We start from the raw sequence: 18,979 nt of genomic DNA, 5'->3' as shown, positions 1-18,979 counted from the left end.
TATGCTGTTCAAATAATAAGAATATGTTGGGAGATTTCTGGCAAATTTCTTGACAAATCAAATTTGGAAAATTATCACAAGGCAAGTACAAAAGCAGAGAGGAAGGAATGGAGGGAGGAAGGAAAGAAAGAATGAAGGAAATAACTCTAGATTTCTATCCAAATAACTAGATTTCTATCCAACATCCACTNAGCAACATGTTTAAAAAAAAAAAAAAAAAAAGAGCTTCTAGAACTTTCTTTTGACTTTTTATTCCCTGACTCTCCATAGGATTCATTTTGTCATGAAAATTTTCATGGGAGGAAAAAAAAAATCAACAATCTTGGAATCAAAAAGTCAGCTGGATGTCTTTCACAGTTAGGCTCACTGTTGAAAAGGTTTCAGTGATGTATTAAAAATGGTAATTTTAAGATGACCATTTTTGGAATTTACAGGTATATTTTCTGTTACAAGGCACAAAAATGCTCACACAAGCAGCGGTTGGAACAAGCATACAACACAAGTATTCAAGCTGTCAGGTGCACGGCGTATGAGCAAATTTAGCCATGGTTAGAATCAGCATGCCATCTAGTATTTGGCCGCTCCACAACTAGCTTTGGACTAGAATCATGAAAGAAAACAAAACAAAAAACTAAAACTAAAACATTAGTCCAGTAGCCCCTAAATCAGCCTTTATACCACCCTTGTTGATTCAAGTTTGCAGTTTCTAGCCCAGCTTAGTTTGGGCTTCAGTGAAACTGAATTTTTACCTTGCCTACTTAAGCCCAACTCAGTTCATGGAAGACCATAACTTCTTTCCCCTATAAGTATGATTGAGAATGAAGAGAAGGGGAAAAAAAGAAAACTTTTTTGGAATCAACTAGAGACTTACTGAAAAAAAAAAAGAAAAAAGAGTGGTGTGTGTGTGTGTTTAGGGGAGTGCCTTCTATCCTATTTACCTAAAGTCTGACTAGTGAAGGCCGGAAGGAAGCACAGAGCTGGAGCATCAGGTTCGTGAGAAAGAGTACTCTTTCAAGTAAGGAACGGTAGATGAGTTAGAAGTTGGGAAGATCTTGTTAGTGGAGGGGGGGAAACATCAAGAAGATGAAGGGATAAGCCTCATAAAGGAACAGAAACAAATCTGGTATGTGGTCTCTGTTGTGGCCTGTGGGTTGGCCCTGATTCTCGTTGATGGGGTGATGGGCTGGGACACAGAGAGCAGGCGGAGATAGTCATAGTGAGGAAAAGGTGAGGAAACTCCTTCAAGACAACTGGATTGGAAAGACCAGCTGCTCTAGTTCTCCTTCCTGTTATCGCCAAATATGGAAAGGAGACGTTGCACAGAAGCTAGATGTGCAGGTGAATTTCTACCTTCTTCACTCATGGCTTTGTGTCACATTCCTTCCCATTTCTTTTTTTTTTATGTTTATTTTTTCTTTGAGAAAGAAAAGAGAGAGTGTATGTGCGAGCAGAGGGAAGGGCAGAGAGAAAAGGAGACAGAGGATCTGAAGTGGACTCTGTGGTGACAGCCCAATGCAGGGCTCGAACCCATGAACTGTGAGACTGACCTGAGCCAAAGTCGGATGCTTGACCCACTGAGCCTCCCAGGAGTCCCCTTCCCATTTCTACCTTAAACTGATGAGGTCCCTTCATAATTTGTGCTGCAGATGATGCAGTTTATAACAAATTTCCTATCTGAAGTTATTTCTGAAAATTTTCTCCTCATGATTATTGAAAAGTATTATTAGAAGTACAGATATCCTAGAATTGGTCATTGGCCACGGAAAACATGAAAGAGTGCTCATTGTAAGCAGAAGGGAGGTCGTGGGAAGCCCATCATCCTTAGTGGAGGATTCTTCTACCAGGCAACGTTATACGACCTGACCTTGGAGATCACTAACTTCGAGAGGATCAGGTTGTGCTGATAAGAGAGACATCAGCAGTTTTCTCATTAGAGTCCAACTTGTCCAGGATTCGAAAGATAGAGGTTCAGAGATATTTTTAAAGCTGTAAGAGGGGACGGTATGAAGAGACCCACAACATGGGTCAAATAAAATTATAATAATGAATATCCATGCAAACGTAGAAGTCCTAAAATGCTGACCCACCGGTCTGCCTATGTACGAAGCTACCTTGGTTGGGGCATGTGTGGAGAAGAGGCAGAGTGAGTTCAGGGCTTCTGCCATCATGGAGATGAGAAATCAAGAAAACCCAAGTTGTTGCCATGGCTATTCAAGGTTATGATTCAGCGGCTGAGGCGTTGAGAAGTTCTCCTGACAGACGTACATGGCACCATTGACCCTTCGTCCCTCGGTTCAAAGCAACATACAAGCAACATGCTTCCTGCTGCCGCTCTGAACAGGCATAAAAGGCAAATCATTTACTTTCCAAAAACAAAGTCCAGCTGCACATAGCTTTCGGTGTTATTCTCTTGTTCTATCATTTTCCACTACCCAACAATATTCAGCAAAATGAGTTAATAGTTACTGGTGTCTGGGGAAGGGTAAAAAAATAAAATAAAATAAAACAAAAGGACACAGATGGCAGAGATACAATATTACTGCAAAAGCAGGTGAATGCGGGACCATCCTTGGCTTGCCAGGCTTTATGTGAAGCTTGCACTGCAAGTTAAAAAACAAAACAAAAAAGTTAGAAATAATAATAAATAAAAAAAGAAAGGAAAATTAGGAGCGCCAGCACCAGCATTCGGTGATGGTGAATGCTCATGCAATGATTATGGAATCGACAGAAATTAAAACCACAAATTTGAGTAAGCTATTCTACACGACAAGCAAAAGCAAAATTTTAATCTGAATTAACACATGGTTAGTTTCCATTTGCATGTAATTTATGAGTGACTTCTTGAAACCACTACATGTCAGAGTGGAAGGATTTGCTATTTGATTTTCATTTTCTCAAATAACATAAAACATGATCTGGTAGGTTTGGTCATCACATCGGTACTGAACAGGAGCAACACCTTCCCATTTCTGAGCGGCTGGAGTCAGAGAATAAATCTACAGTAATGTCTTCAACTGACGAACTTGGGGGCTGGGATGCAGGGAGTGGAGGGCATGCTATTATTAATCTGCTCGGGAAGGGACAACAGGACAAGCACCGTGCGGCCACAGCTGCAGCAGGTGCCAGGAGCCTTCCCCCGCACTGAGGTGCAACGCCAAACCCGAGATCCGCACGCCTACGTTTAGGCAAGTCCAAAACATGCGACTTCACTCCTTAGCAAGAATTAAAAAAAAAAAAAAAGTGTGTTTTTTTCTTTTCTTTTAAAAGATGAGTGGATGACTGTATAAACCGTGGTTATCAGATGCCAGGTACAGTTTTAAAATGATGGATTTTAAAACTTCCTTTTGGGATGGATGAGATGTCACCACCGATGGCCACTGGCGACTGTGCAAAGTTTTCGGCCAAGAACGCTGTTCACTGAACAACTTACCCTCGGGTACTCACACCACTGCGGCGTAGCCGCAAGCAAGGGAAGTGCCTTGGTGGCCAGAGAGGGCAGGAGGTGGGGTCCGGCTAATGGCAGTGCCAGGGTTAGCGCTACTTTGTCTGTAATCTTAGGAAAGGTTATATGCTCTCAGGCCACTACAGCTCAAGGAGAAGCACAAAGCCTTACCTATGTTAAAAAGGGAGCGTGTCATTAGAATAGAAAAAACAGAACTTAAAACTATTAGAAAAGCTAAGTTAATTTCTGAAGGGGAAGCACAGCAGGTGAATAAATAAGCATCTCTTTCATAAAAATGTTCTCCCTGAAACAAAACCAGCCCCAAAGTGGCACGTATGGTGACTCCAGCTGCATGAGGAGACAAGAGTCTCCCATTTCCAAAGAGCTGCTCTGGTTACCCTGGTCACTGTCTTTCTGTGGTCCTCTCTAACCACACTCTCTCCCCTGGCTGGCAGGGGTGGGGGTGGGGGGGCTTAACTTGTAAACTTCAGGCCTCCAACTTGCAGTTGCTTTCTGTGTTCAAATAGGAAAGTTGTAGAAAAGGTTAAGAACCTACCAAAAAATATGTGCCATCGTCATATACAAAACCTGGTCACTACTGCACACCAAATTAAGTCTAATTCTATTAATGATACGCGAGAATGTATAAATAAGGCTAAAATAGAATCTATACATATTTCATGTAAACTTGAAAAGCATTATACATCGCTAAGGCCCAAGGTTGGGGTGAAAATAACCTAAAATGATCAAAAGGGCAAGGAAAAACCTCCCTACAACTAGGAAGTCTGTTACTGGATAAACTCGTTTTTAATGGAGGCACAGTATGGATCTGCTCGTGGAACGTGTATTGTTTAGAAGCACGTCCGGCATACGTGAAATATCCTTGGACCATTGCTGGTCTTCTATAAACATGTTTAGTTCCGAAACATGTACCTTTATGCACACTAGTGCTTAAGGGTAGGAAAAACTTGACTTTGGGTTTCCTAAGCTGTGAGTCAGCAGCTTTTTGTTTCATCCATGCCTATTGATGTGGGCACTTACACACACACACACACACACACACACACACACACACACACACACACTCTCACACCCTTATTTTTATCTTGGGGTAGTTAGGATCAACAAGCGTATAGTGCTAAATGACTTTCATTTCACCTCTGAATATCTGCATGGGGAATGTCACCATGAGTGACTGATATTCTCTCAAAAAGCACAGCAGAAGGCGCTTTCTTGTACTGGATTATAATCTAGCTAATTGTTACTCTAGAAATTATCCAGCATAACTAAAGTTTCAGCCCTTGGGAGGCCTTGAAAACTTGGGTCAGTACCAACCCCATAGAAATCACACCACATCGACACCAACTACTTTCTCTTGCTTAGAAAACGTGCTTACTTCTTTGCTCTCTTGACACATTTTCTGCTGCCTCAGAGCTTGGAAAGTCAGAGTCTGTAAGGTATAATTTAAAACTCTGTGTGTCACTGTAGTAGTCCACCGTGCTTCTGCCACAGGCAGTGTAATGAGGTTCCTCAGGGGCGAGTCTGCATGGTCACCAAGACTCAGAGGACACCAGCACTGTGCTCGGTCCCCTATGATGGGTCTCAATTACTGTGCAGATTCAATCCCATCTGCTCTATTTGTTACGATTTAATTCCTTGCCTACTCAAGTACCAACATTGTTATCGTTTACTTAATTGTCCTTTTTTCCCCTAGAATCTTGGCATCAAAGGTAAAGAGCAAGAACCCTGAAACACATCCTGAGCTGCCTTATTGCTGCCCTAAGAGCACCGCGTGTTAAACAGACCAAGGAGGGCAGTGTCTGTGGGGTGGCCATCTAGCCGCCACAGAAGTGTTCCTAGAAGGTATCGTAGTGACCACTGTGCTTACTGTCAATCCAGTAGCAATTGTCATAAAAGTGCACTCTCTAGTCGTTAAGGTGCTTTGATGTAGAGCTTCAAATCATGACAGCGTTTCAAGGCAGGCCCACGTCTCCCACTGGATTCAGGCAGCCGCTACTGGAGTATTATAGGAAGTGACTACTTTAAGAACAGCATCTGACCCTTTGGCACAATAAATCAAGGCCATATTTTTAAAAAATTTGGGGGGGGGGTCTGGAGATAGGTGTGTTTTGAGGATTAATGAGGGTGTCTGAACTGGAAGGATATTTTGATCCCATTTCCACAATAAAACAATTCACCATCTTATTGAATTTAAGGGAAAACTCGTGGCCACAAGCAGTTTGTCCCAATCTTCCATTTCGGAAACAAGACTTTAAGTGACTGGCTTATCAAGCCTCACGACACAAAATAGAAAAATTTTAACAATCGTCATTTTAGGATGCCCTTTATCAAGAGTCATGAGGATTGTCTCCAGGGAGCAGTGAAGAGAAACAGACTGTCTTCTCAAGAGTCCTAGTGTTGGTGCAGAAGACGCCACCGGAGACAGCAGGCTCCTCCAGCCCTGATTGCTTGGTCATGTGGTCAAGTTTTATAAATTAATATTCGTGTACCCTTTACAAATACTTTAAAAACCTGTGTCATCTTCCCTGCACTGTAGAGAAAAGACTTGCATTTATCTTTCTGGTAACAGACCAGCTTCCAGTCTGTAAATGGGAAAAGTAGAAACATGCAAGAGGAATCAATGGTTAGAGGGCCCCGATGGATGGGGGGGACACCCGCTTACTTTTTCTTATCCTTGTCTTTCTTGGTTTGCTGGGCCCCAGACTGCTGTGCCTGGGACTGCAGGAGCTGAGCCGCTGCCTTCTTCTTCTGGAAATTGTTCACCTCTTCCTCCAGCTCCTTCTTCTTGTCTTCCACTTTCTTCTTCTCTTCTTGGTGTGTCCGCTTCAGGAGGTCAAACTTCTCATGGAGCTGGAGGGGAATAGGGGAGGCCAAGCTTGGTGAGCGGAGTGGCAAGTTACTGAAGAGCTTCTGGATCCGTTCAAGCCCCAAACGTGCCCTGTGCTGCTGCACGTGCTTTAATCCCACGAGGGAGGCACCTTCCCGCGCTCCTGGAGGAGCCAGGCCGAGAGGGGCAAGGTTACCCCTCGGAGTCCTAGGAGACTTTGAGATGTGGTCCCCGTGGCACTCACTAAAGGGAATTCTGTTCATTTTTACTGATAATAAAATACATATTCATTGTAAAAAAACATAAGGAAGAAAATAAAAATTATCCGTGCTCCTAACAGAAATTCACCCAAGTGGTAATAAGGGTAGTTCGTTATTTCTGATCCTCTCTCAAATATATAATATACATTTACTTAGAGGCATACACAGCGACCACAGTTGACATATGCTGTTCAAATAATAAGAATATGTTGGGAGATTTCTGGCAAATTTCTTGACAAATCAAATTTGGAAAATTATCACAAGGCAAGTACAAAAGCAGAGAGGAAGGAATGGAGGGAGGAAGGAAAGAAAGAATGAAGGAAATAACTCTAGATTTCTATCCAAATAACTAGATTTCTATCCAACATCCACTTGGTATTTATAACCAACAACAAATAAGACTCAACTTCTCTTTCTCTGCAGCAAAAATATACTGAGTGCTTAGCTATTTAAATAACCTCTAAATTTCAGTGGGCTTTATAAAGATAAATTAAAAGAAAATGAAGAAGTTGTTTTTAGACAATTTGGAAATGAATACAGCTATAGGTTCAGCACTTGAGATACTCTTTCATTATCTACCATCAAGAGACAAACAGATTATTCGCTCCCCCTCGCTCTCTCACCCTCTTTCTCCCCCATAGAATGAGTGTTATGCAGAAATTCATGCTACCTTCTAGGAAGCAGTTAATCTGACCTGGTCATGGGCAATGACATGGAGTCACAGGACAATGGAGCAGGGAGGGCAGGCCCACAAAGGAAGAAGACGTACATGTAGATATGGTGTATGAAGACCACTACCCATCAGGTTGTGCCCAGGGGCCTGTCCACTGTTTAGCTCACTGAGTTGGCTCACAGGCTAACACGATAATAGTAATAATAGTCCCAGAATCCCAAATTTTATGTTGCAAGACTTACAAATTAAGGAGATATTGAGCTACAGAGAATATGAGACCATGCCTGAAGACCTAAGGTCTAATTTTGGTTTCAGCTCTGCTACTTACGAAGTATGTGACTGCATAACCCATTTAACCTTTATGGCTCTCAGTTTTATCATCTGTAAAATGGGAATAATGCGTGACCTGCTGCTCTCACCATTTTAGCTGCTCATGTGATAAAATATACGTAGAAAGTACCTAGGAGAACATGAGGTTCCACACAATGTGAAGTATTAATAACACACCTTACTTATTTTTCTCTCACTTGAAGGAGGACAGATGGCTTACCTCTTTCTCTGCCTCTTTAAGTTCAGCTTCTTTCTCCTTCACTCTCATAACAAACATTTGCCTCATTTCTTCTTCTTTTTTCTGAAGTTCTCCCAGAAATTCATTTCTCTTTGCTTCGTACGTCTCCTGGAGACTATTTAAAAGTCACAAACCAAAAACAGTGTTGTGAAGTTTAATGGGAAACTTCAGCTCATATAATTTCTACTCATTGCTTCCAAAAAATAGGTAAGGCTGCCACTTACCATATCAAAGGACACATAAAATGGCACATCATCTTCTTTTGAGTTATGCAGTGACCAGAAAGACAAGCACATCAAGAACCAGAGATGACTCAATAAGCACAATTTGGCACCACAGGGATGTCTTACTGGCCAAGTGTATCCTATCTCTATTCACACAGGGAAAGCCTGGGTTGGACTGGCTAGTATCTTCCAAATCAGCAAACAAGTAGACACCAAGAAGAGAATTAGAATTTTAGAAGATGAAGGAGAGAATGCAAAGGCACTGGAGCCACACACACCAGGTTTGGATTCTGGCCACAGCAACATACTGACTGATCTTGGGACGGGCACAGATCCTATGCCTCTGTGTTCTCTGAGTAAAATACAGCTACACCAGCACTTACCTTCTAGGGATAGGACTATGGGGATTAAATGGGGACAAAGTGAGTAAAGCATTCGATATACCATCAGTGCTTGGCAAATATTACCCTTCCCTCACTCATCTCCCTACAGTCCCCAATTCAGAAAACAGACTCTGAACCATCCGCAGACAATAGTATATCTAAAGATATTAGAGAAAATTGCTACTTTTCAAGTTATATTACCAATTGAAAGTGGAGCAGGGAGGAGTTTTATTTTTATCTTAAATCCCATCCTACTCCTGACTCTCTACAGAACTTTGAGCCCAATATTTTACATTGAATGCCAGACTCGGCTTTATCTCTATGTCAGAACACATATACTAGCAGAAAAATTGCTTTTGGTAACACAACTTAAGAAAACACACCCCCGTACCTACACCTACACAAAGAGAGACACATATTTGTGTCTGATATTTGATAAGGTGCAATTTCTTGTTCTCCCCTGCAGTTTCCCCAGAACAAGACCTGTTACAGTGACACGAGTCTGCAGATTATCCACCTCTACCCGTGGGTTGAATTCATCCAAAGTGCTGACTCCAAATTGGACAGCACCTGTGGATGACCCCAGGCACTGTGCAGAGCCACCTCCCAGCATCCACATTGGTCCTTTAAGCGGGAGAGAAGGGACATTCAGGTGGTAGGAGCACACATGCGTGTAGTAAAACAATTAGAATGTGTCTTCATCAGAACTGCTTATACTTCTGTAATCCACACTTTTTTTTTTTTGAGTTTCCAGAAGTATATTTACCTTTCACTTATGAAACAAAAACAATTTGGTCCAATGTTGACAGTGGTTAACATTAATAGCAATATTTGGACTTGAGATTTAAGATATATAGCCAGAGATATAGAACTGTATTCACAGAACTAATTCATTAATTTGATTTTGCTTGTTAGCATCTAATAAACTCTTCATTAACAGTGTTTAGATCAGAACTGTTGAAGGCAGAAGATGACTCACTCCCTATTATAAAATTTGGAGGGAATCTCTGTTTTTTATTTTATGATAATGAATAGATCTCCCTTTCAAAGGGAAAGGAGAATGAGTACAGGTACTTCAGTTCAGACTTCATTCTGGTAATTCACACAGCATAATTCTCTCTCTGTTACAATCTTCTGGAACTGCCTAGTGAAGTGTATGCTGGAGAATAACACATGACCAGTGCTATGAAGCAATTTACACACAAGAATTCACTAATCCTTACAGACCCCCAATAAGGTAGGAATACTATCTACCTCCCACTTCATAGATGAAGAAACTTGGATACAAGTGTTTAGTAATCTGTCCAGGTCACACAATAAAGAAGTAACAGAGCTGGATTTGCGCCCAGGCCACGAAGCTCAGACAGGAACTGTACCCACTGCACTGCACAGAGGTCTGCATGTTCCCCCAAACAAATGGGTCTCGTGGACCTGACAACTTTGTGATACTCTTGAGAGAACCGTGGTAATTAAACCCTTTCTGTGACCTGACAGAGTCAGGGAAAGGGGGCACTCTGAGATAAGGAATGGGCAATTTGGACAGGGACTATTGGGGAAAGGGCAAAGGAGCCTCAGGAGAAAAGAATCAGGAACAAGATCAGTCCAGTCCCCATTGTGTCCTACATCCTCTTCCCTCTTCTCCAGATGCCAGCCGGAAAGGGGCTGAGGTCTGAGGGAGGGAGGCCTGGGTCCAGAGAAGGCACGCTGCTCTGGCTGGGCTGAAGACTGCAGGGCAGCAGGTGGGAAGATGGGCACAGGAGAAAGCAAGCTGACACCTGGATAGGTAGGTAGACAGCCAGATACCCAGATTCTGCCACAGGACGACAAAGACACAACTCTAAAGTGAGACAGGTTAAGGACACCACCAAGGACACACTCAGTTAGCTACACTGGCTCCGATGTACTGCCAAGGCTTTCATACAGCCTGTTATTGTGCTCGTCCAGCCCCTGGTTTTATTTCGTGCTGTACGATACATTCAGGTGATGGCTGCCCCTTACTAGCCTTGACTTAGAGATTACTCTGTGCTTTATAAACACAAGAGGAGCTTGGAGGACAAAGAGGGGACACTGGATGCTCAAAGGAAGGATGGACCTCACTGTACACCCACAAAGAAATCCTCTGAGAATATACTTATACTCCTCCCAGCTCACCCAAAATTCATATGGAAAAAAAAAATTTCACAGCATCTGGGACTGATGACTTTCAAGACGAAATTTTGGGAAACCACTCAAATCAGCTGCAGCTTTTGCTTCTCCTTAATTGTGGCATCCTTCATGCAGGGTCCCCTCACTGAACCCCTTCAGTGTGGTCCCAGGCTCCTAGAAGAGCTGGGGGCGCTGGAAATGCCTCAGAGGGAAGGTTTGAGACATCTACATAATGTTGCTACTGCCAACATCAGAGAGACTGCCTGTCTCTTCCAGGAGTTTCATGGTTTCAGGACTCATATTTGGGCCTTTCATCCATTTTGAGTTTATTTTTATGTATGGTATGAAAAAGTGGTCCAGTTTCATTCTTTTGCATGTAGCTGCCTAGTTTTCCCCACACCATTTATTGAAGAGACAGTCTTTTCCCCATTGTATATTCTTGCCTCCTTTGTCATAGATTCTGACCACAGACAGGTGAGTTTATTTCTAGGATCTCTAACTGTTCCACTGATCTATGGCTCTATCATTATGCCAGTACCACACTGTTTCAATTACTAAAGCTTTGTAGTATATCTTGCAATCTGGGATTAGGATACCTCCAGTTTTGTTCTTTCTAGATGTGTTTCCTCAGGCAAGGGAAACAAAAGCAAAAATAAACTATTTGGACTACATCAAAAATAAAAAACTTTTGCATAGCAAAGGAAATCAACAAAATGACAAGGTAACCTACTGAATGGGAGAAAATATGTGCAAATGAAATAGCTGATAAGGAGTTAACATCCAAAATATATGAAGAGCTTATACAACTCAACACCAAAAAAAAAAAAAAAAATCCAATTGAAAAGGGGCAGAGGACCTGTATAGACATTTTCCCAAAGAAGACATACAGATGGCCAACAGACACATGAAAAGATGCTCAACATCACTAATCATCAGGGAAATACTAATCAAAACCACAATGAGATATCACCTTATGCTTTTCAAAATGGCTAGTATCAAAAAGACAAAAAATAACAACCAGTGGTGAGGACGTAGAGAAAAAGGGAACCCTCACACACTTTTGGTGGGGATGTAAATTGGTGCAGCCACTGTGGTGAACAGTATGGAGGCTCCTCAGACAATTAAAAACAGAAATACCATATAATCTAGCAATTCTACCATTGTTTCTCCAATGAAAATAAAAATATTACTTTGAAAAAATTTATGTACCTTATGTTTACTGCATTATTTACAATAGCCAAGATATGGAAGGGACCTAAGTGCCCATCGATAAATGAGTGGGTAAAGAAAATGTGGCATGTATACACAATGGAATATTACTCAGCTATAAAAAAAATAATGAGATTGTTATTTGTAACGACATGGATGGACCCAGAGGATCCATCTTACGTTAAGTGAAATATGTTGAGCAGAGACAAATACCATATGATTTCACTTATATGTGGAATCTAAAAAACAAAATAAATGAACAAAGTAACAAACAAACAAAAATCAGATTCTTAAGTATGAAGAACAGACTGGTGGTTGCCAGAGGGGCAATGGGTCAGAGGAATGGGTGTAAGAGGTAAAGAGGATTCAGAGGTACAAACTCCCAGTTATACAATAAGTCAGTCATGGAGAGGAAAAGTACAGCACAAGGAATATAGTCAATGATATTGTAATAAAGTTGTCTGGTGACAGACAGTGACCAATGAGGAATGTATAGAATTACTGAATCACGGTGTTGTACATTTGAAACTAATATTATACTGTATGTTAATTACACCTCAATAAAAAAATAAATATAGTGAGATGTAAAAACAAAACAAAGGGAAACCTTAAGCCAGAAGAAATGGAACCAAATGGGACATGGAAGATGTATGAATAAAGCATATTCTCTACAAGTCAAAAGGAGGACATCTGCTACCATCCTAAAGTCCCTGAAGTGAGAGAGGCCACGGCAGTAGGCTGGACCCAGCTCGGCCAGGCCTTCAAGAGCCTGCTGGACCCACCCAGCAACACCTCCTCCTGGTGCGCTGTTACCCTGGGCTTGCAGGAGGTATTTTAATTTAAATGCCAAAAACAGGGGTGCCTGGGTGGCTTAGTCGGTTAAGCGTCCGACTTTCGCTTAGGTCATGATCTCGCGGTTCGTGGGTTCGAGCCCCGCGTCGGGCTCTGTGCTGACTGCTAGCTCAGAGCCTGGAGCCTGTTTCAATCTGTGAAATCTGTGACTCCCTCTCTCTCTGACCCTCCCCTGCTCATGCTGTCTCTCTCTCTCTCTCCTAGAAATTAAAAACAAAACAAAACAAAAAAAACATTAAATGCCAAAAACAGAGACAGCAGAGGAGAAAACCGTCTTTGCCCAGGAACTGCAGCCTCTAATTGTGCCCAGACACACCTCACATCACCTCAACTGAAATCTCCATTAAGACCCAGCGTGGGCCCAGTCTGGACAACGCAATCCTCTCCTGGGCCCACAGGTGGCAAATTTGGCCTCGCGGCCCTGCCTTCCGTCACTGCTCTGTGGCCAAGGTACTCAGCCCCTGCCGCCCATCTACCACGCCTAGGTTCTAACAGCAACTGGGCCTTTGCTGGGCCACTAATTCTGCATTAATTCTCCCCTTCACATTTTGCCACTTCATCTCTATCCATTGATGATGTGGAAAAACACAAGAAACTTTCTAAAAGTTACTCCCTTTCTTCCTCATTAGTTGTGAGCATTGTACTGAAACACGGAGAGCTAGTAAGAGCCCTGGGAAGGGAAACCTGGCTGGCAACCATGAACGGAGCAAACTGTACTGAGCAGCCTGGACCACGTTAAATGCCTGGACCAGGTTCTGTGCCTCTGTGAGTGTAATGATTAAGAGCAGGGGTTCAAAACTCACCCCATCACTTCCTACTTGTAGGACTTTGGGTCGGTTGTTTACACTTTCAGTGCCTTAGTTTCCTCATCTGTAAAATGAGGATAATAATGTCATCAACTACATGGCTTAGTTGAGAGAATACCAATAAAGGGGTTATCACAATGCCCGGCAATTATGCTTACTAACGTGTCCCCACCAGGTCACTCCATCACTGCTATCTCAATCCAACAAGCATTTTAGTGATGCACCAGCATACCATTCAAGCCACTGTCTGGGAAACAGCTGATTGCCAGGTGCCTCATACCTGAAGGGCTTGCTGTCAGGGTCTGTGTCCTTGAACCCCATCTCCTCAAGTTTACAGCGCCGATACAATTCATAATGGCGGGTGTGAGTCTGTTCTCGCAAATCTTCCATGTTCACGCGGATCAGCATCTCCCGAAGTTTCACAAAATCACAGTGGTTTTCATTCTCAACTGCAAGACATGGGAAGGTGGGAGCAGCTATCAGCAATGACATCCCTGAAAATCTGAAGGGACACTTTCAAGAAGTTATCACCATTGCTCCTAAAATCTCAAAGCCGTGTGAAGACCCTTCACTGGATTCGCCTTACATTCCCAATGAGGACAAGATTTTCGATAATGCGGACCATAGTAGTGATGACAACAGTGATTACAGAGTGCCTGCTCAGGGCAGGGCATTGCGGGAGGAACTTTATAAATACTGTCTTTATCCTTCAGAACAATTCTCCCAAGTAGACATTGTGACTCTTGCCTTGTAGATGCAGAAGCAAGGCTTTGATAAGGAAGCTGACTTCCTGAGTACGGGGAGCAGAATCTACATTCAAACACAACATCTGGCTGCAAAGCCAGGTCTATTTCCACTACTCCATGCCCCCCGGAAGTGCACAAGGCAGGTTTTACATACCACTTCCTTTTATTTCATTAGCACTATGAACAAAGCTTTAGTAGAGAGAACTAGGTAAGATTCATAAAAATTGTAACTTTCTTAGAGATCTGAAAGGTACAATTTCTTCTCTCTTCTCACAGATTTACTGCCTTTATTCAAAACAAAAGAAAAGGAGGACTGACAGATCTTAAACTACCAAACTTTCTACAGCCATCCTACTTAACCTATACTATTGGACATGCTCCCTCAAAACATACGAAGGCAGGTGATAGGGTCCTCGCCCATCAAAGTGACACGTGGGAAGCTTCTTCAGGCCAGAGACGGAGATCATGTCCCCCAGCACCAAATAGGTCATAATTCTCAGATAGTCATTGAGGTAACACTTAATTGGAAGACAAATTTTCCAGAGATAACAGAGAAACAAGTATCTTCTTGTTTACAAGAAACCTTTTGCAGCTTTCTTATACTTTTCTGATGAAACTGGTATGAAAGTGGTTGAAACTTCTAGGGAAGAGCTCTTTTCTACCAGGAAATTATACTCAATTTGCCACACTAGCCAACATTCTCAAGGGGCTGTCTCACTGGCCGTAGGGCCCTCGGCTACTTCTCCCCACCGTCTACCTACCTGGTCACAGGGTTTTGCTTCCTCACATCACAACTGTCATGTGTTCTACCCTCCCCTTGTCCTAGGGTTGAGGACCTCCCCCAAAACCTCCCCAAACAGAGCAGAAGGAAGAAGCGGGGCCAGTCACCACAGGTGTTAAATGCAGGGAACCCCCTTCCCCCTAGTGTGTACATACCCTGCACCACACCCCAGGGGTACTGCCTGGCCTTGGCCATCTTGTTGCCGATCTTCACTTCTTCAGTGCTGCCAACCACGGCAAATGGGAGATGGACCTGAGGGGCAACACAAGGACAGAGTGGTTACCTTCTCCAGGTCCTGTCCAGCCCGGTTCTGTCCAACCCGCCTAGGCTCCACCCCTTCCGCCAGCCTCACTTAGTTGGGGGAGACAAAGGGGAGGGCAGGTAGAAGAGGGAGGAAATTCTGCAGGCCAATGGGGGTGGGCTTCGTGTACCCCACCCCTCCCGCGACCACATACCAATTATGTGGCATGAGCTAGATTCAAAGGAAACCATAGGTGTCTTTGTAACCACACAGGAAGCTGCAGACACATGTTGTCCAACTGTAGCCACTAATATATGTGGCCACTGAGCACTTGAAATGGGGCTTGTGAGATCAAGAAACTGAATTTTTAGTTTTTACTTACTTGTTTCTTTTTTGTTCAAGTAGAGTTATTATTTTTTTTTTTTTTCTTGAGAGGGAGAGGGAATCCCAAGCAGGCCCTGCACTGACAGCACAGAGCCCAATGTGGGGCTCAAACTCTCAAACCGTGAGATCATGACCTAAGTTGAAATTAAGAGTTGGAGGTTTAACCAACTGAGCTATGCAGATGCCCCAATTTTATTTAATTTTAATTAATTTACATTTAGATTTAAAAATAAAACATAAAATATTTTTCCATTAAATAAAACTGTATTGTTTTTGGACTGTCCTTCATTTTGCTTTAAACTTAAATCTTCTAAGAAAAACCTAGTTTGCTCAATGCAGATGCAAACATTAGAGGAAAATTATCTTTTTGGTACTTACTTCCTATTGAAAATTTTTCAAGTGTTTTAGGACTAATTTGGGTATGCTTCCAAACTGGGATGTGCTTTAGCTGTAAAATATACATTGGATGTCAAAGACTTACGATGAAAATATCTCATTAATTTTTATATTGATTGCATATTGAAATGACATGATTTTAAATATATTCAGTTAAATAAGTTTTTTAATTAATTTCACATTTCTTTTTACCTTTTTTTAATGTGACTACTGGGAAGTATTAAAATTGTTTGTGTGGTTCTTATTATATTTCTATTAAATTGCATTACTTTACAGTTGACCACTGCACAAAATTCAAGTCAGAACTACACTTCAGCCCAAATTATTGGCCCAAACCTTGCAACCCAGACTCTCAAACAGAGGTGGTCTTCAAGACAACTATTTCACATTGGTTTATTTGGTAGCTATGCCTATATTCTGGGAGTGGGGGTGGTAGGGACAGTAATTCCATCTTTTTTCTATGAGGATATAAGAATAAGATCTGAAGTGGTTGTTCTGAGAATTATTATCTCAGTTCCTCAATCCACTGCTCCCCTACTGCAGGTAAGGTGAGAAAGACAAGAATGTTTTATAAGCAAATCCTACAGAGGACATAACCATCACCCCAAGCTGCCCAGGTGGTATTTCATCTGATGCTCAAGATATTTGAATTTTCTGCTTCCTCTCACACTCTGTAGGAAGGAAAGAAAGCATATTCCTTTCACAGACTCCAAGTCTGGAACTGTAATGTGTTCCCTGAAATTGAGGAGCCACAGTACCCATCTGGCCAACCTTCTGCTGTAATGACAAAGGAAAGAGTTTTCTCCACTCCCACTGAGTGACAAAAGCAACTGCCAATGAACTCTGTTTTCCACCTATCATATGGAATTTCATCACCAGGAACTGTCGGCAAGGAAGAGACTTAAGCAGGCTCCAAGCTCCAAGCTGTCAGCAAAGAGCCTGATGTGGGACTCAAACCCATGAACTACAAGATCACGACCTGAGCCAAAGTCAGATGCCTAACTGACTGAGCCACCCAGGCATCCCCATGGGTATTTTCTTTCCAATATATTTAACACAAATTTAGCTGCATGACCACCCAAAATGATTTAAAATGATGGGGAGAGATATAAAGAGAAAATTAGACAATATTCACTCCTGTTATTTTTTGAATCCTACGTTGACACCCCAAACTGCAGTTCTAACAGCAGAATGAAATAGTGCTATCTCAGCCGGGGCTCTGACGACGCTATAGAACAGGCACACTGCTCTGCTGGCACTGGAAGAGTGCCAGCACTCTTTTAGACATGGAAGAGACCTCACATGTTATCCATTTGGATCCTACTTCTACAGTCTCTAATATGGAATCTGTTGTCCACCCCCCTGTGATAGGAACTTGCTCCTTCCACAGGGTGCTTGCTGTGCTGCGGTGGCACTGATGGCCAAACATTTTGCTGGGCCTAAACCCCTCGCTACCCCTCAGTTCTGCCTTTTGAATGAGAACAGTTAACCTCCCTCATGACAACCTTCCTTTCGTACCCCTCATGCCATCTTCCCAGGAAGAATCTGCTCTCCAGTTTCCAGAAATTCCAGAGTCTTCACTATCCTGAACACAGGAGTAAGACAATCAGAGTAGGTCATACATCTCTGAGTGTGAGCTGACTAGAGCAGAGTGGAGACGGATGATTTCTGCTCTAATGGGCTCCTCTATTTTGAATTCATACCAAGAGCCCCAGACAGGGGAGAAGTTACATTTGCTTCCAAAGTCCTAGTCATATTGGGAATTTAAGGAAGAAATTCCTCTATAAATGATAACAGTGCTTTATAGAAAAGTCCATATGCCGAACTGAAGAAACAATTTTGTAAAATATCTCTGTTCTCCTAAATTATGATCGCACACAACGCAAAACTGGGACCAGGGTTGAAATTTCAGTGCTTTGAGCAAGCCATTTAATTCTCTAGATGACCTTCAGTCTGAGTCCCTTAACATGAAATGTCCAGAAAAGGCAAAACTATAGAGACAAGAAAGTAGAGGAGTGGTTGCCTAGGGTTGGAATGGTTAGAGGGTTGACAGCTAAAAGGTACACGATTTCTTTTTCGGGTGATGAAAAGGCTCTAAAATTAATGGTGGCAATGGTTGCACAACTCTGTGAATATACTAAATACCACTGAACTGTATGCTTTAAATGGGTAAATTGTGCAGTTCATCAATTATATCTCAATAAGGCTGTTAAAAAACAAAGAGTATCTTTAGGGCATTTAATAATGACTTCATTAGACACTTTACATGATCAGATCTAAGGAAAGTAGAACACAGCTCAACCTACCACAATTTAAAACTCTAGACTGACTTCTGCTGCCGCCAGCATGCTTCTGAATCAATTTTTAGCATGTATTTGGGGGAAGGCAACTTATTTAATAGCTTCTAATTATATTTCACAGAAGCTAACCTACAATTTTAAGAATTCCAAGTCATCAACCATCTAACATGTGGAAAGGATGCTAGTTTTACACAAGTTACTCATTCCCAAATGAAAAAAAAAAGTGTATAGGAACTGTGATCCAGAGTTGAGCCATGGCTGTGAGGTACACAAAGAGGCAGAGGGAAATATTGGGGTATGAGTAGGCAGCATGGAGGACACGGACATCACACCACAGGGGCACTTAGAATTGCTGAAGCTTTACTCAGTTGTCTCGTGACCATCCCGCCTGTGATGTGGAGAAATTATACCCTCAACTGCCAGTTAACCTAATGATTCAGGAAACAGTACGGGAAACAGAATAGAGGGAAAGGCAGGAACCCATCCCAGAAGCAAAAGTAAGGCGGGTGGAGATATTTCTGCCAACAACGGCAGAAACAAGTAGAGCTCTAGTTCCTTTAAGCTGCTTTGTGTGAGATGGTCCTGGGCTGGCATTCCCCTCCCAAGAGATCTGCTGTAAAAATCCTGCCTGTTGGAGCGGGAAGGAAACTAAACATGGGCTTGTCTAACTTTCCCATTTGATGGATGGAGACACTGAGGAGCGGGGTGGTTAAATGGCTTG

The 18,979-nt window shown here is 42.4% G+C and overlaps 1 protein-coding gene across 2 annotated transcripts in view; it reads right to left on the bottom strand.

Moving 5' to 3' along the window:
• Nucleotides 1–229: 229 nt before the first annotated feature.
• Nucleotides 230–18,979, bottom strand: part of SEPTIN11 (septin 11) — an 86,138-nt gene continuing 67,388 nt past the window's right edge. For both annotated transcript variants that reach the window (XM_077750547.1, XM_077750552.1), the window contains 5 exons: nt 15,093–15,189; nt 13,691–13,859; nt 7,774–7,906; nt 6,126–6,313; nt 230–2,600 (listed from right to left, as the gene is read on the bottom strand). In XM_077750547.1, coding sequence (XP_077606673.1) covers nt 2,585–2,600; nt 6,126–6,313; nt 7,774–7,906; nt 13,691–13,859; nt 15,093–15,189 — 603 coding nt within the window. In that variant the 3' untranslated portion in view covers nt 230–2,584. The remainder of the gene's footprint in view (nt 2,601–6,125; nt 6,314–7,773; nt 7,907–13,690; nt 13,860–15,092; nt 15,190–18,979) is intronic.

Source organism: Crocuta crocuta, unplaced genomic scaffold (genome assembly GCF_008692635.1).
Source record: "Crocuta crocuta isolate KB4526 unplaced genomic scaffold, BGI_CrCroc_1.0 scaffold1, whole genome shotgun sequence".
NCBI lineage: Eukaryota > Metazoa > Chordata > Mammalia > Carnivora > Hyaenidae > Crocuta > Crocuta crocuta.
Note: the sequence above shows the minus strand (reverse complement) of the source record. Positions and strands in the feature narration are given on the sequence as shown.